At 36.2% G+C, this 25,435-nt stretch overlaps 1 protein-coding gene across 2 annotated transcripts; it reads right to left on the bottom strand.

Annotated features, from left to right (window-relative positions):
• Nucleotides 1-2,296: 2,296 nt before the first annotated feature.
• On the bottom strand, nt 2,297-24,950 carry LOC136818576 (zinc finger protein 436-like). 2 transcript variants are annotated; one of them, XM_067074905.1, is made up of 4 exons: nt 24,849-24,950; nt 6,131-6,283; nt 5,873-5,951; nt 2,297-3,685 (listed from the first exon to the last, which is right to left on the bottom strand). In XM_067074905.1, exons 1-4 carry the CDS (start codon nt 24,849-24,851, stop codon nt 2,382-2,384), a joined length of 1,539 nt encoding a protein of 512 aa, XP_066931006.1. In that variant the 5' UTR covers nt 24,852-24,950; the 3' UTR covers nt 2,297-2,381. The 2 variants fall into 2 exon arrangements, with proteins under 2 accessions (XP_066931006.1, XP_066931005.1); XM_067074904.1 differs by lacking the exon at nt 24,849-24,950 and adding an exon at nt 9,284-9,996.
• Nucleotides 24,951-25,435: the final 485 nt, after the last annotated feature.

Below are 25,435 nucleotides of genomic sequence, written 5' to 3'. Positions count from 1 at the left end.
GAAACAGCATAAAAAACACAAAGAAGCTTCAGTGACTGGAAAGTGACTTGATTCGAAAGAAGGAATATTTTGTAAAAAAAAGTCATATCTGTAGGTGTTTGGCGTTAAAGGTGCGGTAAACTCTCTCAAGTAGACAGTTTGTAGGTGGAGGCCAGGGAGCAGAGAACCAATATCCTAGATAAAAGGAACCAAAACCCAAGAAGGACGCATCAGTAGACAAAGCAAGCTAGGGATTGGGAAGACACAACAGGGCTCAGCATAAAGGGATTTTCCATCTAGACCACATAATATAATTTTCTCAAACTGATTTATTAAGAGAGATATGTTGATGGAGCTTAGCTACGGAAGTAGAAAGGTGAATATGACGACGAAGGATAACCCTATACCGAGTTTAATAATCTTGCATGTAAAGGAAAGAGAACCTCTGAGAGAAGGAGCTCACGCTCGTCACGCTTGGTACATTTCTTCCGAACTAGCCAAGATTACAGTATTGGAAAGACTTAAGTTTCTTGTCTGCAGGTAGCCGGATGGCGATGTTAACTGAATCGATCTCAATCCCCAAGACCACGATCCTCTGGGATTTACCCTCCAACTTGTTTTTTGCTATAGGAATACCTAAGAGCTCAAAGACCTGAAACATAATATCCATAAGAAACAGACACTATTCTTACTTGACGACTAAAAACACATTGAAGTGCATTAGAAAAGGAAACCAAGAGGAGAACAGTGAAGATAAGTAAGAGGAGAAGTATGCTTAGGAGAAGTAGCAAAGGGGCCTGCGGTGTAACCTCGCTCTAGTTCTTTCATGATTGACGCCGAAACTTGATCATTTAAAGTCACATCAGAAGAACTGTTCCTCCCTCTGTGAGAAAGGGTACTCCTAAAACCTAACGGAACCTATGGGGAAATCCATGAATTAAATAATCAACCAGGTTGGGAATGCAGGAGACAGTTAGATAGGGGGCCTGAAAATCGATGAAACACTGGGGGAATTTGATCCGAAAGAGCCTGGTGGGGTGGCTAGAAATCCGGGGGCCAGGAGCCTTTGGAAACTCTGCCAACGGTTGCAACCTATTCATGCTAGGAGCTGGACTAGGAGAGGTGGTTACCACAGGTAGTATACTTAGCCATTAAAGTTTAGTCCTTACATACAGATTGAAAATATAACCGTCAGTTGAACCCCATATCACTTTATCAGACAATCTAAGAAGAACGACAAATAACTATTAAAATGCGACAAAACGAACTTTCTCGCCCTCGATAAAGTCTTTCTTAAAAAGGTGTGCAGTGTTTTTACTTTTGACCAAAACAACACTTTCTTACCGGGACACCCTGTAATTGCCATTTTCACAGGAATAAAACTTTAATCTTAGATCAGCAACACTGTTAAAAATTTTCCCAAATATATTAATCCAATCAAAAGATATCAAACAAAGTGTTCAACTGATTCTTGGAAGAATTTCGAAAAATAAATGGTTGGAAAATAGTCGAACATGCGCAACGCACTGGGCTCAACTTCAGTGGCTTCAAATTATTCGTAGGCCCAATAGACCTTATCGGAGTTTTTGATTTTTCTAAAGAAGCGATGCATTGTGGGATTGTTTCGAGTGTATTACAATAGAATTCCCTTGAGGAATTCCTAAGAGATTTCTATTGTAATACACTCGAAACAATCCCACAATGCATCGCTTTTTTAGAAAAATCAAAAACTCCAATAAGGTCTATTCTAGACCCTCAGATATTCACCCAATCAACAAGTATGCCAAATTTCAGCCAAATCCAACCAATTTTTAGGCCTGTAGGCGAGCAGCCTCGTTTTGACAAAAACTCGTCCCCAGGCCCCAAAAATCAAAACTTTTGAAAAAATGAAAAACTTATCCCCCGATATTCATCCAAGGAACAAGCGTGCCAAATTTCAGCCAAATCCGACAATTTTTGAAGTCTCCAGGCTGCCCCAAAGTTTTAGCCTCGTTTTGGCGAAAAAGTTGTCCCCAGGCCCCGAAAATCAATATTTTTGAAAAATGAAAAAATACCCCCAGATATTCACCCAACGAACAAGTGTGCAAATTCAGCCAAATCCAACAATTTTTGCAGTCTCCAGGCTGCCCCAAAGTTTTCGGACGGACATACATACATACATACATACACAATGCAATCCACAAAATGTGTAACCGTACATCCTGTGCCCAAGTTCAGGAGTTAGCATAAAGCCATTATGGTAATAACCGGGAGACAGACATTGTCAGATTCTAGCTCAACTGAAGTTGAGAATATAAAAAACGGACGATGTCTTGCATTATATTTAAATTCAGATATTTTTTTGGAGTACGAGCTGACGCTAAATATGAATAAAGTTTACAAATTCAAAGATTATTAAAATTTTATTTCAAGAAAGAAACGCCGGCGCCCATCATTCTTTCATGGGTGACCGTCATATGTGAGTCAAGGAGAAGTTTTTGATTAAACGATCGAGAGCAAATACTACAAATGAAAGGAGGTTCTCCTTCCCCTTCAGTTCCGTCATCCATCTCAAAATCTTGTTGTGGAATGCCATCTTTTTCCTTCTTTCGTTCATGTGTTTGTACATGGCGCTTCAAGTCAGATTTCTGATTGAAAGATTTCCCGCAATGCTCACAAGAGTGAGGTTTAATTCCCGAGTGAATAGTCAAATGTCTCGTGTAATGTGATTTCCTTTTGAAACTTTTCGGGCAGATCTCGCATTTAAATGTTTGCTCGGGAGCAGGGGCTTTCTTAGAACCTTTCTGGTGTCTCTCGTTACAATGTTCCCGTAGCTCTTCAATAGTATCATACATCAACCAGCATTTCACACATGTATAACGTCCTTCAATCTTATGTCTTTTCTCATGCCGTTGAAGATCACTTTTCTGACTGAACTCGTGTGAACAAATGTCACAACCAAACGGTTTCACACCTATATGAACGTTTGTCATGTGCCTTTTCAAATGACTTGCGTGAACGAACTCCTTGGAGCAAAGTTGGCATTTCTTTGGAGCACAGCCATTATTAGAAGTATTATAATGCTCTTGTAGTGAGCTTCGAGTGACAAATTTCATGTGACACTTAGCACATGAATACCGACGGTTTGTGTTGGAATGTTTCACTTCATGCTGGTACATCTCATTGGCAGATTCAAAAGATCGATTGCAGATCGGACAAGAATAGGGTCTGAACTTTTTGTTGAAGATGGCGTCAGCGGCGACCGTATCGTTAGCTTGGAGGGCGGACGCCAGTACTAAATTCTCATCAACGGGGTGCTTACAGAGGAAATCACGTTTGCATTCTTGACATTCGAAAATTTCTACATCCTCACTAATGGATTTCTTTGTGGCATTGAATAATAATTTTTCATTATCGATATTACCACCAGCCGCAGAATGGATGGTTGGCATTCTTTTGGTGCAGGATTCACAATCTGCAGGCTCCACTAGTGGAATCAATTCGAAAGAACGAGCCACAGCTTTTGGTGGAGCTTCGCTGATGGTACTAACAGCTGACACTGTTTCGGAATCTAATAGACTGTTGTTAGTTGCATCAGAAATGGTCATCTCCTGGCGTGTTTCTTTCCCACAAAACATTATATGAAGATCCCAATTACTTTTCAAATAAAATACTTGATCGCATTTTGAGCAAGTTGTTTCGAAATGTTCTTCTGCGTTGCTGTCATCTAAACATAAGGAAATAATCAATCCTTTATATATTAAATTATTGTCCCGGTTCAAAACTAAAACTAAATTAAAAACAAACAACATGCTGAATGGACCTACCTGTTGATCAAAATCAGAAAAAAATAGGACAAATAGCAAGGGAATAAGAAAGTGTAGTGAGCAGCTTGAATAGATTACTGTGAGTATCAGAGCTCGAATTAGTTAAAAATGCAAAAAAAAAAAAAACATTAGGCACTTTTCTACCCAAATTACCATTACATATTACCATTTTATATCACTATACAAAAAATAAGAAAAAAATACCAAGCCAATCTCGAGAAATGCTCATTTTCCCTAAATATGACAAAAGGGAATTTCCCCAAAAAACGAAAATCCGTATTTTACGACGAAAAAAAATTTTCCGAGAAAAATTACTTCAGCCACATTTTAGGGTACCTTGCACTCTATCTTTCTGCCAAAAATCAGGAAAAACTAATGAAGCAATTTTGCACCAAGTCCAAAAAACCTTATTTTTAGGTAGTTTTTGACCCAAATTTGCCCCCCAAATTTTTTTTTCAAAAATCGGGCTCCGTCACTTTTTAGGCATTGCTATTTTGTATCATTGTGCAAAAAAAAACAAAAAACTACTGAGCCAATCCCGAGAAAAGCTGCTAACAGGAAAATGGTAAAAGGGAATTTCCCCAAAAAACGAAAATCCGTATTTTACGACGAAAAAAAATTTTCCGAGAAAAATTACTTCAGCCACATTTTAGGGTACCTTGCACTCTATCTTTCTGCCAAAAATCAGGAAAAACAAATGAAGCAATTTTGCACAAAGTCCAAAAAACCTTATTTTTAGGTAATTTTTGGCCCAAATTTGCCCCCCAAAAATTTTTTTCAAAAATCGGGCTCCGTCACTTTTCAGGCATTGCTATTTTGTATCATTGCGCAAAAAAAAAACAACAAACTAATCAGCCAATCCCGAGAAAAGCTTGTAACAGACGAACGGACAACGGTCAAATTAAAGGACCTCCCGCGGTAGGTCCAATAATACCGAGTGTTTCATTGAAAAGTGTACAGATTTGAATTGAGATTCTGAGAAAACTAAAGATTTTATAAATCGAAACTTTTCAAAATTGGAAAAAGGAGAGGCCAGCTTAATCTTGAGCTAGCATACCATTTAATTTGCTTCGTGTGTTCAAAAGTTATAACGAAAACAAGAAAATAACTCACGACAAAACACGCTATCTTCGTACTTTTTTTATAACTTTTGAGCGGCTGAACCAGGCTGAATCAAATTTGATGTATAAAAGCCCAAAATCTAAGTTATTCTTTCCTCTTTAAAGTTCGGATTGATAACATTCGAAAGCATCCACCGAAGGGGGGCTTCAAAATATCTGTTCTGAAGGCACGTTCCAGCTGGATATGGTGGTCTGTTCTTAGCGAACTAAAGAAAAAAGTCTGCTGGAAAAAAGTGGTCTGTTCTACTGAAGATTGGGACCAGCTGGAAAAATATGGTCTGTTCTACTGAAGATTGGGACCAGCTGGAAAAATATGATCTGTTCTACTGAAGATTGGGACCAGCTGGAAAAATATGATCTGTTCTTATGAAAAAATAGTTTGATATCTTTTATTTATAAATAAGGTCTCTAAGAATTTCCTATCTGTTCTAAGGGAATTTCAAAAAAGTCAAAAAGTCTTTGAGATCTGTTCTTTTCCTTCTGAATGTGGTTGCCTGGAGTGGCAGCTGAAAATTCTCCATCTGTTCTACAAAAACATCTGGAAATTGACGATCTGTTCGAACTGTTAGCTGGAAATTAAGTTTCTGCTCTTAAAAGTCCTTCAATGTCGAGCTGGAATTTAGCGATCTGTTCTTGTAAGATTTTGTCAGCCCTGGTAGATAAGAACAGTTAACTCGCGTAAAATCAATCGCCTGGTATTTTCGTACCTGTTTGAAAGTTTTTTTACCTCCTAGCTGAAAAATATAACTGTTCTAAAGTAAAAATTTCTCCCCTGGAAAACGAGGAACTGTTCTTAATTTCGTGGAAATCCTTGAAGCTGGCATTTAATCAGAACAGATATTCGCAAATTTTAGGTCGGTGGCTGCTTCTGGACATTTCTAGTTATCCCAGATATAGATTCAAACTTGTTTTAATATTGATCATTTCTTTTCGAAAGCAACTTTTTAGCAATTCTAAACACCTTACCCAGATCATGTTCTTGAATGGAGGGGTCCGATTCATCTTTTTGCTGACCATTTTGACCTTCTTCTATTACATGTTCTGTCTTAAAGAGAAAAAAGTCAATCTTTCTAAAAAAAACATCTATCAATATCATTAATATCACAACTTCATGTACATGTAAGTGAATTTTAAAATTGTTCAAAGCTTTAACGAAAAAGCATACTCATTTTCATCTGTTTTAAATAAATGATGTTGAATGTGAATCGAATCTCAAATTCTTACAACTAGAATCGGTTCTTTTTGACTTTTGATGAACTTTTCTCTGCCACCATTTTCTTGCCAGAAACGCTCAATGAAATGATTAAACTGTGAGAGGATTGATTCAGGAATCCATGTGTGTGCCACCCATTGAACGTTGTAGAAAACGACATCATTCTAAAAAATGGAAAACGTTTCTTCCGTCAAAGATTACTTTCTTTACACCTTTCCACTCGCATACTACTGTTACATTAATCAATTCTAGACTTTTTAAAAAGTCATTGTAAAGGGTAGACAGGAGGCATTCTGCACAATTTTTAAGTTCAGAAGTAAAAAACTGGCCGAACCCCCCCCCCTGATTTGCACTACAGGCAAAATTAGAAATAATGGCATTTTTTGGCCTTTTCAGGCCTGTTATTAATATGTCAAAATTATTGCAAATCTATTTTTTTTTCATTTGTTGTATATACTAGAATTTATGAAGAAGCAACAAAATAATCATATTCAGTTCAAAATTGTGTCTAAAATTTTCAGATATTTATGGAAACGTCTTCGATCAAGTCTTTAAGCAAAATAAATTTTTCAATTTTTCAATTTTTCCACTTTTTTCAAAAACTCAAAATGGCAAAAATCTCTTTTAAGCAAAAAAAATCATCTTTAATAAAAACATAGCAGTTTTTAAGGCAAACTTCTACAAAAATGAGCTTATGCAAATGGTGACTAAAATTCTTTTTGCAGTGATGGTATTCTGGAGATACTCTAGGGAAATCAAAATTATTTGGGTCTGGGATGCCTCTATGTCCACCATTATGGAAATTAAATCCCTGCTAAGAGCCATTTTACTATTTTATTCTTAGGTTAACATGCATAGCCCTCAAATGAATGACCTGGCTGGTCATTAAAATACAAAGTTAAGTCAAAACAAAAATGGTGGTAGAGTAGAGCTGTGAGCGGAGCTGCGTAGTTCATTTGTTTTGAAATTTTGCTGCTTTGATTGGTCAGTCATTTGATATGGCTATGCAAGTTTCCCTCCACTGATATATGCAAGTTACTCGACTTCACGGTAACAGACGAACGGACGAACGAACAGACAAACAAAGGTTAAATTAAAGGGACCTCTGAGGTGGTTGGCAAATGATATCATACCCCAGGATGCATCGTCTCTTATTTTCTCCCTATTTTCTACTTTCCTATCTTCTATCCTGATTTTCTGTCTTTCTCAAGTGTTTCTAACTGTTTTCTAAGTATTTTTCTGAAATTTGCCCGTACCGGTGAAACAGGTCTCCGACCCCGGCTCAAACCACCAAATGCAAGCAACCGTGGTTTACAAACCCAATGCCTAACCGCTTCACAAGTGTTTCAACTGGTATTCCAACGAAGCCATATTTTGGTTTGTACAGAAATTTCGCCCGCTCAAATCTAAACAACAAAATGGTCAATCTCACTAAAGCAAAACATTGCGGCCACGGCATTTCCCTGGATAGAAATTCTGGTCACGTGACCATCTGTGATTTTAGACCAATGAAAACGCTTCATTTCCCCGGATTAAAGTTGTGTCTACACTAACACGGGCGAAATGGCTAGAAAACGAGAGAGAAAACCGGGGGTCAAATTAAATTTTTCTTCCTTCTTGCGGCAAACATAAAAGACTTTAAGAGCAGGGCTCGAAATAACGGTCGGACATCGGACATTGTCCGACCCAATTGCTGAAATGTCCGACCCAAATTGATTCTAGTCGGACATCATGTCCGACCCAATTACTTTTGGTGCCTTCAAAAAATTTGTCAGATGCGTTGTGAAATTTCCAAAAGAAATATTATAATTTACATAGAATTAGTAACTTCTTTATTTACACTCAAAAACTCTCAAAGTTGCGATCATTAGTGTTAGATATTAATTTTGTGTGATGCTTTTTCTCAACAAATGAAAGCATGCTTCAAGTAAAAATCATGGGACCATTAATTGGCATTTGTTTAGCTTCTTCGTGATCAATGTAAAATTTTATCAGAAGCTTGTATTATACTTGAAATATACCCCACATAAAAATCAATCGGACATGTCCGACCCATTTTACTTTAAAAGCCTTAGGACATGTCCGACCCAAATCAATTTTTGATCGGACAATGTGTCCGACCACCTAAATATCGTTATTTCGAGCCCTGTAAGAGGCCATTTATTTAAGAAAGGGGTGTTATATCATAAATGAATTATGTAAGTAAGTGATTTGTTAAGTAACAAGCTCATTAACAATTTTATTTTGAAGTTTGTTTTTAAAAACAGAACCCCCGTGCTATAAGATAATCTCATTTTCTTAACTTATGGACCCAATTGGAAGTCTTTGTAATACATATCATTTGGCAGTGTAGTTGCAGCCTATACAAGAATTGGAATCTAAAGTCTGAAGTCGTTCTTCTTTTATTTATTTGGATTCATGAAAGGTTCAAGGTTTGTTTACTTTTTATTTCAAATTATTTCATTGATTTATTGAGCTGCAATAGCTGAATGAAAAACGAAGATTTTTTATAGTTATCATCGTGGCCTTGGCCGCCATTTTGAATTTCGATTTTTTTTCTCCTGTACTCGGCAATTTAGAGGTTGTTCGTAATACGCGATTTGGCTTACGCGTAACACTTGTGGCTTAGGCCAACGAGACAAGACAGAGAGCCGTCATTCACAAATACTTATAGCGTGTAATTTACAGACCTTAATTAGGAAAGCTCCCAACCCTACCAGTGCCCCTAACAAGGATCCCTACAGGATCCTAAGTTAAGTCACAGGGAACGAATGCCCCTAAGAAGGCCTTCGGCCTTATATTGTGACTCTCGAGCTCCAACCCTAACCCTAACTGACCGAACCCCGTCTAGGGCCGTGGATTGAAAAATTTCACTTGCATCCTGGAGTATGATATTGTCTGCCAACCCTCTGACTGAGGTAGGTCCAAAAAAAGCTGACTGGCAGATTTGTGAGAAATCAGAAATAATGAAATTATTATATATCTGTATTTTGATTTATGTCACCACCTGCATAATACTGTACCCAGCTAGCTAACTTTACTGTTCCATATAATGCACAATCTCGAGTTTAGCAACACCCATCTAAAACTGGCACTGCACTGGCACTGTCCTTTGCATCCAGGAAAAATGGATTCAAGTTTATTGGGTTTAGCTATAGCTATACCTCAGTTTTTACGCCAGTGATTTTGTTTATTTCATAAACTGCAGATTCAACTTGCTTCTGGATGTAATCAATAACATTAGAGGTAGGATCATCTGAATTGGATATCGTGCTTAGTCCTTGTGCTTTCGCCTTCGGAGCTTGTGACTCTTCTGCTGGTCCTGAAGATTGTGGTTGTGCGTCCTGTAATGACTCCATGCTTAGTTCTCTGCTTATGCAGGTCAAGCAAAGAAGAGCCTGTGACCACTAACCTGGCAGGGCGGGCACCATAAAAAACATTCATAAAGCTAAACGATCAAACTAAAATAGAGTAGGATCGACCAGGCTGAGAGGAGAAATGGCAGCTAAAGGAGCGGGGGCTAAAATGGAACAAATTTGAAATGTATTTTGTTTCCCATCTATTGAACGGCGCTTATCATTTTTTCATAGAGAAGAAAAAAGACGCTTCTCGTATATAAATCTGTGGTTTAGAGATGTGAAAGAAACTAAACGTGTGATATTACAGATTAAAATGACAAACTATAGAACCAAAACTGATAAGCACTCAGCTCAGGTCATCAGCAAGGGTCTGTATTTCATCTTTTATGAACTAAAACAATGTATCTGTGTGTACAGCTGTGCAGTTTTTTGTCTGCCGAAGCCCAGTTTTAAGAACATGTCAGGGGCTGCCTCCAAGTCCAAGGAAAAATTAGAATATCAGAAATCTGCCCCTAAACTTTGTATACTCTTTCAGAAAAGCTGCTAAAAAGCCAGGTGAAAAAGTGGTGAAATAGGCTGATTTTCAGTGATTTTGCACCTAAAAATATTGGCAAAACTTTACCCCTCCTCCCTGCCCTTGAAAATTTAGCACATTCTGGAGGACCCTGCTGACGCGTGCGCACCGGACTGTCCGGTGTATTTCTCCGGTGGCAATAAGTATCCGGTGTTGCATACATGCTGACAGGTAATTTTGGACGCCGAACATTTATGAAACAACAAATTAAGAAATACCAGACGCACACCGGACTGGTCATGTCCAGTGTTTTGATTGTCCGGTGGAAAAAAATATCCTTCTCCGACACCGGACATCCGACTTCTTTAAGTCCGGTGTAGAGATTGTCTGGTGGTAAAAAAAATTCTCATTTTACACCGGACTTTCACGTGTCCGGTAGGACCCTGCCGACGCACCGGACTTAACGAACACCGGACACGCGAAAGTCTGGTGTAAAATGAGAATTTTTTTACCACCGGACAATATCTACACCGGACTTAAGGAAGTCGAATGTCCGGTGTTGGAAAAGGATATTTTTTTTCACCGGACAATCAAAACACCGGACATGACCAGTCCGGTGCGTCCGGTGTTTCTTGATTTTTTGTTTCATAAATGTCCGGCGTCCAAAATTCCCTGTATGCAGCACCGGACTGACACTGGACTTATGAGCACGAGTCTGGTAATGTCACCCAAAAAGGTAAAGAATTTTGGAAAAAATAAAGTTTTGAATTTCAGTTTTATTCCTGGATAATTTTTTTATTAATAACCTCAATTTTCAGAAAACATAAGTATCAGGGCTTAATCAAACTGGTTTGGTCCAGAAATTTGACCTAGAGTAGTTATAATCAGACAAATTTGGCAAAAAAGTCTTTGTAGTTTACACTTCATTCGAGATAAAATATGCATAATCTAATGCTTGTCTTAGATTTCAGTTCATGGCTAATATATTAAGCTGCATTGGAAAGCAATTTTTACCGTCCAGTATAGCATATTTTTCAAATTATGACACTTTTTTCAAAAGAAAATCGAAAATACTAAAAAATATTCCCATAAAGTTTGACTTCATGAAAAGAAAACTGGCTATGGTCAGGTAATTTTATTCTAGATTTGAAGGACTCATCATAAGCCTTCCAAAAAACCAAAAGTTTTCTATAATTCAGTTAGTCAATAAAAAATTAGAAAATGAAACCTTGTTGGTTGCGGACATAACTTTTTGTTAAATTTGGTTTAAAATAAGCAATAAACATTAAATTGAGTTTTTATTTGGCTTTTAATACTTTGCTGTACTTGAACCAAAACTTAATCATTGAAATTTGTTGTCTTGAAAGATCTTTGTAATTATGATTTCCGGAAAATTGAAGATTTATTTGTAAAAGAGAATCCAATCATATAAAATCTTTTGTTAAAATCTTTTCTTAAAAGTTAAGATTTGAGCTTGACATCAACTGTTGTACATCTTCATAATCATTAAATATGATTTTTCCTTGAGAGTCACTAAACTTTTTCAATAGAAAGGATTAAATGTATAATAATGCTGTGTTGCGGACATAACTTTTTTTCTTCCAGGGTAGAACCATAGGACATTATACATCATTTATTTAAAATTTTGGAGTGTCTTTTTCTATTGCCAAAATTTAAGGAATATTATAGAGACTAAAGCAATATAAAACCAAAAGATTTGGTTTGGTTTGATGTCAGTTATTACATGTTTTTCTTCGAAAAGAACAAAAGAAGACTTATTAATGATATTAGAGCTTTCTCATATTTCTAATAGAAGAACGACTCTAGAGGACACAAAAAATTGAAAAAAAGCAAGGAAGTGCATGGTTTTTACAAATGTAACTCTTTAGTATTGTCAAGGTGTTAGCATAACTGCTAAAGAGGGTTAAAAATCTGATAAATATTTTAAATAGTTATGTCCGCAACATACAATTTGCTACAGAATATGACTCTGTTTTGAACTATTGGAGCAATTCTAACCAGTCTGTAAGTGAATATGTAGTAGGTTATGTTGTGTGAACACCTCAAAATGAATTTAACATGCAAATTAATGCATGATTTATCCTTTATTCAAGCTCGCAGGCTCAGAACCATCATTTTCAAAGAAATAAAAAGGTTATTTTTCTGTTAAAATTTTCATTTTGGACCTCAACTTGGCATCAGAGTATTTGTTTTCTATTTCTAATAGCCTAAGCAATACTTCCATATGATAAAACATCATGTCAGCTTGCAAAAACACTTTATCAGCAACATTTTTAGATGAAATAGTTATGTCCGCAACATGAAATACATATGATATGAGGTGGAAAAACTGAAATCTTGCCAATGGATAATTATCAGACTTTTTTCTGTTTTTTTTCAACTTAAAAGGACCTCAAATGCAATAATTTGTCAAAGAAACCTAAAAATGATGTTTGGGGGCTGAAAAAACTTCATGAATTGTTGCGGACATAACTTTTTGTTGCGGACATAACTAATTTTTGGAGAAACTGTTTTGGTTCACCATCTCCCAACAAATAGCCTTTGAGACTTCAAATTTGTATAAAATGACCCCAAATATGACCCTTGATATAGAAAAATGATTCAGCTGAGTAAGGATAACTCCTTTGAAAATTTAAAGGATAAAATAATGTGCGGACATAACTCAAAATTGTGAACGGAAATCATACCCTGTTCACTTCAAAGTGGATTATTTTTCAATGAAGGACAACTGGTATTTTAGTGTTACTTGGTTTGGTTCTCTAATGGATGGGAAGGGTTAAAAATTAAATAACTATAGATATTAACATTTTCACTTCTCTAGAAAATCAATTGTGTGCGGACATAACTTTGTGAACGGAAAAAGTTATGTCCGCAACTTTTTGCATTTATTCTGGGAAAAACTTCATTTTGAAAAATCTTTTTGTAGATTTTGTTTTTTATATCCATTGGCTGTAATAAAAACAAAAATCAAGTATGATCAGAGATGATTGGCCTAGATTATTAACTAATGAATTTAGACAATTTGCTAAAAACCTTATTTTCCGTTCACATTTTGATGTAAAAAGCTGTCCTGAAAAAATTGCGTACTTTGTAAAGTGAAAAAAATGACTATTTAAGCTTGCCAGTATCAAGACTGATAAAAAACATCAGCTTGTATCATTATTACATGCACCTAGATTTTTCACTGGGGCCTTAAAGTTGAAAAGTTGACAAAACCGAAAATGGGTGACATTAGCAGACTCATGCTCTTATTGCGTCCGGTGTAGCGAAAGGATACTTTTTGCCACCGGACAAATACACCAGACAGTCCGGTGCGTCGGCAGGGTCCTGGTCCTACTCTCTGTGCAATGATTGATTTCTCTACCGTAAGTTGGTCGTCAATGTGTTGACATCCCTACCTCCTCTAATTTCAACACCCTTAATTAGAAATTACCTTTACCTTTGATTACCTTTGATGTGTTTCAGCAAATTCTCTGCTCACTCAACCCGTGGGGTCCGGTGTTTGACCATTTCAACAATTGAATTCGAGTCAGCCATCCTAAAGGAGATAGGCAGGGAGCAGTGGCTGGTCGGGAACATCTTGCAGAAATTGATCAAGTTGTTTTTTGAAGGAATTTTTGGAACATTTGGTCATGTCACGTATTTTTCTTGGTAACACATTGAATAGTCTTGGACCGGTGTCTGAAAGGCAGCTCTTCCAAATGTTCTTGTTCGTTGTATTCACTGGTTTGAGGTGGCATTTTCTTCCCAGGCGTTGGTTTGTATATAAATAAATAGCAATAAGCAAAAAGCTCGTCCCAGCTGTTGAAAAAACTACTTAAAGCACTATAGCACTCACCCAACAAAATTGTGGATTTTAAAAATTAGATATTCAGAATCTACTAAAAATTTCGCTTTCAATGATATATAACATCATGGGGTTTTGTGAATGTGCTGGAAAGATATTGGTTCTTGAAAGGTCAATAAATGACCCATTTTGGCTTAAAATTTGATGAAACAATGAAAATCACAAATATGAATGATATATTATTCTCATCGTATTTCAACATATTGCCATCAAAACAATTATTAAATATTTCCCAAGGCATGTATTTTCGAAGATCAAAAATCATATACTTAAAAATTAGCACTGTTAAAAAAATATGGACATTTTTGGAAAAAAATGAGAATGAAACATTTTCGAAAAAAAATCTGTTAGTATTTTTCCCTTGGCTATTTCTAAGGTATGACTAAGTCTAAAATTAAATTTAGCAGCTAAATATTACCAGATGACTTGTTTGAACTTGTCATATAAACATCAAGTTGATTGATGAACAAGTTTTGGAGAAAAGATAATTTTTAAACGCCAACCTGGATTTTCCGTCACGGTGCAACGCAAACTTTAAAGTACACTAAAAAATTACCTTGGTGTTTTAGAGTGAATTCTTTTAGTGATTCTCAACAGTCCTATAAGTCTAATATTTCAAACATTTAAAAACTGAAAAAAATCTGCTTTGTTCAATTTTATTTAGAAATTATGATTTTCCGTCACGGCGCAACGGAATTTTAGACCCCCAAAAAACTCCATTGGACATCTGAAATGACTTAATTTCTTCAGTAACTTCAAAATTATCAATATTTAAAAACATTTGGTAAGGTAAACTACTTTGTAGCCTTTATATGCCCATTTTGTAAAAATCTTAATTTTTGTGAGCTTTCCAGGGATTTTAGCCTGCAAATGGGAAATCTGGTCATAACTTTTCAATGGAGCATGTTCCTGCTCTGATTTTTTCACATATTGTTCATGAAATTATATTCTTTATGTCTATATAAAAATTTTTGACATTCTGAAAACTTCATTTTTTGCCATTTTTCAGATTTTTTGGGACGAGCTTTTTGCTTATTGCTAAATACCGCCTTCCCCTTCACCATAGTTAAAATTTGGCACCAGTTGTTCGATTATACACCATGTATATATAATTTGGTATCTTTCGCGTCTTCTCTCGAGACTGTACATGTTGAGGTGTTTGAGCTTCTCCCAATAATTCAAATTGGGTGGAAGTTGGATCCCTTTTATAAAGGATTTTTGCAGATACTCCAGTTCTTGCATCAGGGATCGCTTTGTAGGAGACCATAGCTGGGAGCAGTATTCCAGATGCTGAAGTACCAATGTCTTCCAAAGAGTGATCATTACTGATTTATCTCTGGACTTGAAGGTTCTGTATATCCAGGCACTTATACCCTTGACTCTGTCAGTGATCGTTTGAATGTGCATTTCATATGACAGGTTGTTTGATAGCAGGATACCCAGGTCTTTCACTGCACTTTTTATTTCGATTGGCTGCTGTACATCTGATTTGTAGACTGAGTGTACTTTCAGTTGTTCATTTTTTCCGTATGCAATGTGTTCAAACTTTTTTCCATTGAGCTCCATATTGTTGATGGATGTCCAGTCATAGACTACGTCTAGATCATCTGAAGGAGACTCACATCTGCAGCGCAAGATATTGCCTTCATAAGTCTTGTGTCGTCAGCAAAGATGAGAGGATGGAATGTTTAATCTTTTCGTTTATGTCACTAATCATTACCAGAAACAGGAGGGGGCCCAGAACTGAGCCTTGTGGAACTCCGCTTGTAACTTTCGCTTCATCTGATAGGAACGTGTTTATGGAAACTTTTTGGTATCTCTCAGTAAGGAAGGATTGTATCCAGTTCAATAGTTGTCCTTTGATTCCATTGATTTTTAGCTTGTGTAGTAAGATGTGATGGTCCACCTTGTCAAAGGCCTTGCTGAAGTCAAGGTAGATTACATCAACATTTTCATTGTTTTGTAAGGTGAGATATCAGTCTTTCTACATGAGCCAATAGTTGACTCAAGCAAGATCGCCCTGTCTGAAACCAGTTGTGTTGGATTGTATAGGTTGTTTTCTTCAAGGTGGATTTGCAATTTCTCTCTGACTATTTTCTCAATATTTTAGTGGTAATTGATGTCAGCGCCAACAGGTCGATAATTCTCTGGTAAACCTTGATCTCCTTTCTTAAATATTGGTGTAATGTGGCTTGTTTTGAGAATTTCAGGTGTGATTCCTTTGTCAAAGTTGTTTTGCCATATCATCTTAAGTGGCTTAGAAAGTGATTTCTTGCACATTTGAAAAAACTTTGCTGGCAAGCCATCTGGTCCGGCTGACGAGTTGGCTGGAATAGTTGTCATTTGTTGGATGAAATCATCTTCTGTGAAAGTATGTGCTCAAGGGTTGAGGAGTCTTTTGTCTCATTTGAATTCAGAAAACTGTAGTCTGTTTTGGGAGCGGTAAATACTGAACAGTATTGCTTTGTAAGATGTTGCCATCTCTTGTGAGTCAGTTGTTAATTTGTTGGTGGTTGGATTTTTCAGTGGGCCAACTTTAGGTTTAGTTTTTGTGAATCTTTTTGCATAGGAGTAGAAGTATTTAGGATTGCTTTTGATCTTGAGTGAGGCATCCAGCTCTGCTTTATCGCGTTCATTTTTGTGGGATTGCTGTAGCATCAGTTCAATGTCAATTAGTTTCTGATTTGTTTTATTGGTTTTGAAATTCTTTTTGGAGAGTCTTTTACGTTTTCTCATAAGAATACGACGATCTATTGGAATCTTTGAAAATTTTTTTGGAGGTTTTCTCTTTGGCAAATGCTTTTTCACAATCAGAAGACATTTTTCAAGGAAGTTGGCATATTGACGATTTGGGTCATATAGATTTGTGTCCAGTTCTCGAGACCAATTAATCTCTGTTAATTCTTTGTTAATAATTTCCCAGTCAATTTTTTCACTTTGGAAGTTGTAGAGGTCAAATTTGCTTATTAAGTTACGTTCTTCAGTTTCTCCGAATTGATTATCAAAATTCAGATGTGTTGTAACATCTACAACAAGATGATCTGAATAAATAGTAGGTGAGCATGTCATGAATTCCATGAGAAAATTAACATCTAGCTCAAAATTTCAAATTGAGAAATAACATAAGTTTTCATTTTCTCTTGAATATACATATGTTGAAGTGTGAGAATCCAGAAAATCTTTCTTTAAAGTCCATTTTTCACGCTTCTGTGCTGGGGTGAAGCCTTTAATACAAAAAAATATAAAATTGTTTGAAGAAACCAAGAACTTTGCCAGAAACTTTTTTCATCCAAATATGATTGTATCAGTACACAAATCTGTGATAGAGTACTGACAACCATTATAGAAAACATATCAATAATCAAAATCTGCTTTGCTTAACTCCTATTTGGTTTTTTTTGGCTGTTATGCATGCCTACCCGACTGTCCGTTAGTCACACTGATAAAAAGAAAAGTTCCAATGAAAGCCAAGGGAAGCTGCATGTTTCTTTTATTTTTGTCTTGAAAACAGAAGTACTATGACCATAAAATAAGTGCAAAATTTTAGCCCTAAAGGTTAAGTGGGTAGCTCACAAGAGGCTCATCAAGAAGTGTCCGTTAGTCACGAAAATCATCCTACCTGAGATGAAATTTTCATAAGATCACTTTTTAAAAATGGTTGGTTTCTAACACCTAATTGCAAACAAATTGAGGCTAAACTTACCAAAAATGAAGAATTTTTCCACTAAAAGTTGTTTTCTGTTAGTAAACATGGAAATTGTCCGTTAGTCACGAAATAGATTTAAAATTCAGAGTTCGGAGAATATAATAGACGGCGCTCGCTTAAAAAACCATATATTTTGTTCTTGTTAAAGCTATTTTGAATATATTTACCCATTTTACCCATAGATATATGTTAAATAGTCAATCCTTTCTTTGTGTGTGCATTTTACATTTTCGTGGTTAACGGACTAGTTGTCATAATAGGGAGAATAATCCTTTTCCAAAGTAAATAAATAAAATACCCTTACCCAATTTGTCTCTCTTTGTCCTGATTCAACAAAGAAACAATGCAGTGCAAAAAAACACCCATAAAAACTCAACAGATCTTTATTTTTCAAATTTTCAAATTTTCCAGATCTATGAACTTCACAGGAATGGTACCACACAGAGAAAAATGAAAAATCTTCTATTCTTTTAGGCTTTTGTCATTCTATTGATATAACATTTCACCCTTAAAGCACCAAATATGGGAATGGTTGGATTGCCTCATCAGAATCATTAAAAAACCGTTTTGTCCGTTAGTCACGTTTTTAAATGTCCGTTAGTCACAGCATTTTTTGCCCAATTTTTGTCATATTTTCTTACTTTGACAATTTTTTCTCAAAATTAATTTAGAAACATAAAATTCAGCCTTTCCTCTAGTGAATTTAAGCAAAAAACCCAACCTGTAGCTTTAGGAACAGCACTTTACAGCTGTTTGTGAAAGTGTCCCATTTTAGATGTTAATTTTTGTGTCCGTTAGTCACGGGCCTATTAATTGCAATTTCTGACCAAGTGAAAGTCAAGAGAAAAAGTTTTATATGGTTCTTGAAACTTTCACCCCCACTGATAGTTACCACACCAAAAGAAGTTTTATTCCTATTTTCAAGCTTGACTTCTAGCCTGCTAAACAGTGGAAATGTCCGTTAGTCACATATGGAATTCATGATGTGTAATTAAATACAGTGTCTGTGTTGTTTGTGAATAGAAAGTCTAAAATATTACCATCACGGTGTGTTGATTTGTGTATCAGTTGATTAATGTGCAAGTCTGCTTTAAAAACATTTAAAACGTCCAGAAGCTGTTTATTGCAATTTCGTGTTGGGGTTGAAGTCTCATCATTAAGAGGTGTGTGTGGTATGTTAAAATCCCCAAGGATGTATGTGTCAGGTGTACATCATTAATACTATCAATTTTTGCTATCATTGCAGAAAGGAGTTCTTGTAATTCAGGTGCTTCAGATTTGTGGTCTGGATTGTTGGGTTGTCTGTAGATAACACAGAGAAGAATATTAAATTTTTTTGATAAAAGCATCAATGCTTCATTTACTCCGTTTGAGAATTCGAAAATGGGCTCGAAAGAATGGTGCAATGTCATTACGCACATAAAATGCAACGCCTCGCTTGCTCTGCCATATTTCGATTTACTCTGTCTCTGTTTTTCTTAAAAAAAGTGTAATTTTCAATCTCAAGTTCTCCTTTTTTGTGATTGTCCGTTAACCAGGTTCGGTTAAGCCTAAAAAACAGTTGTTTGAGCTGTTTGTAAGATCTTTGAGGTAGGGTACAGATGAAGGTTTTGTTTGTGGGCAAAGTCCTTGTATATTGACAAACGAAAACATATTCAGTGTAGGTTTAGAAGTGTTTTGGTAGTCGGGTCAGCATCAGTAAGGGCAGTCACTGTCCCAGTAGATTCCTTGGAAATGTTGGTTCCATTGTGGGGTGCTGGGGTGGTAGATGATGTAGGGGATGTTGACGATTGAATGTTTGTTGAGGTTGATGTGACAAATCGTGGTTCCTGAATTGTATTTGTTGGTTTTGGTTGCTGAAACAATTGTTCACAAGAGAGATTATTTCTGTGCGAAAGTTGTCCAGGATTGCGAGAAAAATCCTGAGGTTCATCATTACGATTGTTTTGCTTTTTTGATATCGTTTGGTTCCTTTAACATGCGTGAATTTGCAGTCAAGATTAAAGCATTCCCCTCTTGTAATAGATGATGAGCACATCCTCGGGTGGAAGCTTTGGCACTTGGTACCTAGGTTGCAGCCTCTTGGTTGTTTGTTGCCATATTTGAGCAATTTTGTACAGGCTTTAGGATGGATAAATTGACAGTCTCGGCCTTTCAGTCCATATTTACATTTTCCTTTTATGTAGAAGCGACATATTTGATCATTTGTCTTTGATTTGGTCTGAGATCTTGATCCAGGATATTGGGCGTGATCGTTGTTGCTGTTGTTCAAGTTGATTTCATTTGAAATGGGAATAAAAGTAAGGTAGAAATCACTGATAGACAAGGCGGCAATCAAAAATATGTTGGGTTCGGGTCGTCCGACCGACTGTTTATTTACAAGAAAACCCGATTTGGAAAGTTGGTAAAATCGTCGGGTTTTTATGGCCGCTGTTCGCAGGTTCGGATCTTTCCCATAATAGCGGGCACGGGCGAACGGAGCATGTCTTTGAATCATTATTTTTTGTTTACTTAACCCACATTGAGTCCCGTTCAAGTTTTATCATGTACCCTTATTGAAATTTTCTTGTCATAAATTCAGCAACGCGGTTGGGAAAATACCCTAGGGGGCGAAAATAAGGGTCGCTTTAAGGTTAACACATGTGCGCGCACATTTAGTTTGGCAAATTAAAGATGGCGGCATAAGATTCTGTTGATTGCCAACTTAATTCATCGGGATTTACTAGATCTTAAAAATCCGACAAAATTTACTACCGACCGACCGACCGACTGGATTTGAAGATGTTTTAGGACCCGAATGGAACATATTTTTTATTGCTGCCCAAAGGATTCTTTCCTCTCTGATTGCTAAGCATAGAAAAAAGTTTCCATCAGCGATTTCGACCTTCATTTTTATTCCTAAGTCTAAAACAGTCAAGAACAAGTGCAAATTAGGATCCAGTATGGATTCCACGAAATCTCGCGCCGAAGATATTTTTCCGCGCAGCAAGCCTCACGCCAAGCAAAATTTCTTCTGTACCAACATTCAATTTTTCAATAAGGGTGCAAGATGGGAAAAGAGGCGCATGCGCCAACATAATTAATAAATTGACGCAAGCCCAAGCGAGCGAAAGCAAATTTAGCCAAACGGAAACTAAAAATCGATGGATTATGGAGTCATTCACGCCGAGCTGGAATTATTACTTTACGCCAACTGAAAATCAAACAATCTTTGTAAGTACCCTTACGCCAATGCGCCAAAAACGTTTCAGCTTCGGCGTTAGTTACACGAAATCCATACTGGATTAGGATACCTTCGGCCAATCTCTCCTAACTAGGAGAGTTGTATCCTAATTTGGAATTTTAGGTATGATCCTAGATAGGAGAGCAGACACTTTGACCTGAATTTTTGAGGTTACTGGACTGCTTCGATCCACGTTTGGAAAACTATGCAAACCTTTTCTTCATCGAGATTTGCACCACTGACCAAAATTTCAAGTGATACGGGTTCCTAGAAAATTAACATCCTTAATAATCTGCCGTTCAGAGCCTAAAATTTTGTGAACACGAGCTAAAGATTTGTTTTTCTTTTTAGGGAACGGCCCGCTACGGTCCGAATTTCAAAAAGCCGTAAAGAAGGAAACTTTTTGATAAATAACAAGATTGCTCACGGGAATTTTTTGACCTGCATCCCGCGCGATAGTATTTAATTGCCCGCACGTGTACGCTCTGTCTGCTGTATATGGGTACTGTATGCAAGAACAAGCTCCTCTCTTCAGTCTTTTGAGACTTTAAAGGAGATTGGAGAGTGTCCTAACCCCTCTAAAATTTCTAATTTCATAGCTACTAGCAGGGTTTACAGCCCGTTTGCTGCAGTCCTCTACACTGAATTGGAACTGAATTATAAGAGTCGAGTCACTCGACAACTAAAGAGAAAAAACATCTCGATTGATCGGCTCTCGCATGTTAAAAATAATCTAAAATAATTTTTTTAAGAAGTTTCTAAGTTATCCTTAATTATTATTATTATTCATGTGATTACAGCCTTGTGACCGAATGGTTAAGGCGATAAGCCAGCAAGCAGGATGGTAACTTTCTTGAGAGTTTGAATCCTACATGGTGCGTTGTAGTGTGTGTTATTTTGTCAGCATTGACTAAACTTTTTCTGTTTTTTTATGAGCTCTTATTGATATTTTTGAAAATTCCCGTTAGAATTTTAAGAAACAAAAAATTTCTAAGTAGTGTCACCTCAGTGCAGTTTGACTCAAGAACAGTATTTCAAAATGGATCAGGTTGGTTAGCGGGTGGAGAGTCAAGAGTCAAGAGTCAAGAGTCATCCCTTCTCTTGAAAATCCAGTGCTTCAAAACTTTCAACTAAAAAAAATCTGCAAGTACAAAACGCCTACTACCTACTACTTAATACTTACTACCTACTACTTACTACCTACTGTAAAATAGCTCAAAACGGCTCGAAATTACCTTTAAAATATTCAGCATGTTAAAATTAGCAAAATCTGAAACTTTGGTGGTAAAAAAGTTAAAACTTCTTCTTTGAAGACTTCAAAATATTTTTTCTCTTTTATTTTGTTTATGACTTTTTCCCGCGCTTTTTCTATAAAGTTTACAGACGCACTTCTTCGTAGAAGAGAAAAAATTGTCCTTCGCACACTTATTTATTCATGTCAGTTTTATTTATAAGAATCGATCAATCTAAAAAGTTAAAATACTTTAAGTAAGTAGAGCCCTATGTTTCACTGGGTACTTGCTGAAAATCCTTTGACATTTATTGACAAAATGACCCTTTCGAACCAAACTATTGATAGGGTCGTTAAATATGACCTTTTTAGGCTTCATGTTATGTAGCAAAAATTCTTATTGTGCTCAATAAGATGTTTTCAATATCGCAAGGTAGAAATTTTCAGTAGGAAAATACTACAAAGAGCTGTTTTAGAGGTGTCAATTTGACCATGTCAAAGTATTGACGAAATGAAATTTTTGATAAAAATATTGACACAGTTAATGAATATTAAAAGCTTCGCAAACCAATTCCAAGAAATATTTTGGCAATATTTGATATGATGCAGATCATACAATATGATAGAGATAGATTGACCCCCTATTTATATTACAGAGCCTTTTTTAGACATTTACGTGTATTCTTATCGTCTTATAATAAGAGTCATAAGAGGGAGTATGTTTAGGAAAAAGGAAAGTTCTTATAACAAGAGTCATAATAGAGAGTAGGTTTAGGAAAAAGAAAAAATCAAGATAATGGCCTTTTGTTTTATACTTCAGTATACTTATATGAGGCGAAGAGAATATTTACTCACTACGTAAATATGCTAAATATTCTTTTAGATAACACTTTTTCCAAGTAAATATAAAGCAAAGACTTGTGTGTTAGCATTCAGATATTACAAAACCAATTTTTTTAGAATAGAGATTTCGAACAAGCTAAGGAGAGTTCTGGTCTGTAAAGTATACAAACTGAGTAGGTAGTAAGTAGTAAGTAGTAGGTAGTAAGTATTAAGTAGTAGGTAGTAGGCGTTTTGTACTTGCCGTAAAAAAATGCATAAAAGTCGACTTTTGTTTTATTTTGTTATCTTACAAACACTTTTTTCAGAACCACAAGTGAAAAGAAAATGATTGACAGGTCTAAAAAATGATTGACAGGTCTAAAAAATGATGGACAGGTCTAAAAAATGATTGACAGGTGCGGGTTTGCTCGCGCGGGTTAGAAATTCTCGTGAGCAATCTCGTATTTATTAGAATGTAGAAGGAAGGGGCTTGGGTGATTTTCGTGCGAAAAAAGCACATGCTAGTTAGCACATTTGAGTGGTTTTGGGCTATAGTTTTGCATTCCGCCAGCCAAACTCGATGAAATTCAGTACACAATCTCATTTGCTTATTATTTACATCTTGGAAGTGGTAAGATGGCGCGGATGTCTCTGGTTGGTGAAAAATACAGGTTTTTTGGTTTTTAGTATCCTAATTAGGATATTGATTGCTATTTTGGATACTTTTTTGTATCCAATTTAAGATACTCTCCTAGTTAGGAGAGATTGCCGAAGGTATCCTAATTTGCACTTGTTCTTGACTGTAAAAGAAAGAAGGGTGTCGGATCAGAATGTTTGTAGTTTCCAATTAATTAGAAGAGAGGGATGTAGATAAGTCTATTTCAAATTAGCTGGCAGTGGTGTTTTTTCAAACCTCAATAACTTTTAAAAGAATTTGAATTAGCATACACTTGCCAAATTCTGGACGGTTTCCAATGTTTTTCAATCAAATCTCTAGCTGGGAGACCCATCTACTCTGTTTGTGTGATTTCGAAGTATAGCATTTAGTCAAAACGAATAGTAATATAGAAATAACAGATTAGCCGGGTATTTTTGTAGATGCCAAATCTGGTCGCAGAATTCTATTGGCTGTTAAAAAATTGTTGAAATCACATGATATTATTGTTTTGATTGGAATAGTCAGGCAGCTGAGATCACAAAAAAAATGGATGGGGTGCGAACAATCCAAAACCAATTTCAATCGAAAACACACACCCCAAATATCTAGAAATCATCATCCGGACCTATCCTAATTACTTACCTGACGTAAGGCAAAAAATCTGAAAGTTCAAACCACCATTCGAAAGCTCTCAAAAATCGATATAGAAGACTATTAAGTGAATATATACGATTTCTCAACGTAACTCGAGAAAATCGATTCTGAAAAAAGGGTAATTGTGACGTCATCAAAATTACAAACCGTTATAACTTTTTGTAAGCAAATTTTCAAATGTTGATCCTGATCCTTAGGATCTATGTCAAAATCCGCGTCAATTGGTGTATAAAATGTTCATATTTTCTTTCATAAAATTTTTCGTTTTGCTTGTAACGTCATCAAAAATACGATTGTTCCTGGATGCCCCTGGTAAATAATTTCAAAGTGTCCGGTTGATGATTTTGTGGTCACAATGGTCATATTTATTCAAAACAACCAACAGAAGTTTGTTCCCAAACTTTGTAAGTAAAGCACTTTTTTGTGTGACCCCAGCTGCCTGACTAGAAGTGCGCAAACCTGATTGGCTAACCTTATCAACAGTTTTTTTGGCACAAAATTCAAACCAAATGTAAACAAATTCAAACTGGGTCAAAAATACCATACTCTCAATGATTAGCTTCTGGATGGGGTTTTTGCTTATGTGGTATAAGTTTGAATAGAGAGTATGGATCTCCTGACTATCAAATCTCAAGCACAAGTTATCAAATGAAAAAGTTTTTGTTAAAAGAACAAAATTCAACCTTTCCCCTACCATGAAGTCGGGTAACTTGCTTCAGTGGAGGGAAACTTACATAGCCATCAAATGACTGACCAATCAAAGCAGCAAAATTTCAAAATAAATGAGCTACGCATCTCTGCTCGCAGCTCTACTTCTACCTTGAAGTTGGGTAACTTGCATCAGTGGAGGGAAACTTGCATAGCTCTCAAATGAAGGACCTGGTTGGTCATTAAAATACAAAGTTAAATCAAAACAAAATGGTAGAGTAGAGCTGTGAGCGAAGCTGCTTAGTTCATTTGTTTTGAAATTTTGCTGCTTTGGTTTTGCCTGCCGCGTGCCTGCGATTATAAAAGTAAAGAAAACAACAAACTTTTGTAATTAGCAGAACAAACAGCCCCGGGTTAACAGGTAAAGCTATCAAATCATAATGGTAGCCTATAAGTGCACTTTTTAAAAGCAAAACCAACTTCTTTGACTGGCTAGTTAGAGCTGTAGGTAAGGTGTCTGGAATTAGGCATTGTCCGTAATTAGGCAAGTGAACGCTAACTAGCAATTTTGTGCTTGTTAAAAAGACAAACAGGAGTGGGATAATGTCATAAAAAAAAGACTCAAAAAAGATA

The sequence above is a fragment of the Clytia hemisphaerica genome, unplaced genomic scaffold (assembly GCF_902728285.1).
Source record: "Clytia hemisphaerica strain Z4C2 unplaced genomic scaffold, Clytia hemisphaerica genome assembly, whole genome shotgun sequence".
In the NCBI taxonomy this organism is placed as follows: Eukaryota; Metazoa; Cnidaria; class Hydrozoa; order Leptothecata; family Clytiidae; genus Clytia; species Clytia hemisphaerica.
Note: the sequence above shows the minus strand (reverse complement) of the source record. Positions and strands in the feature narration are given on the sequence as shown.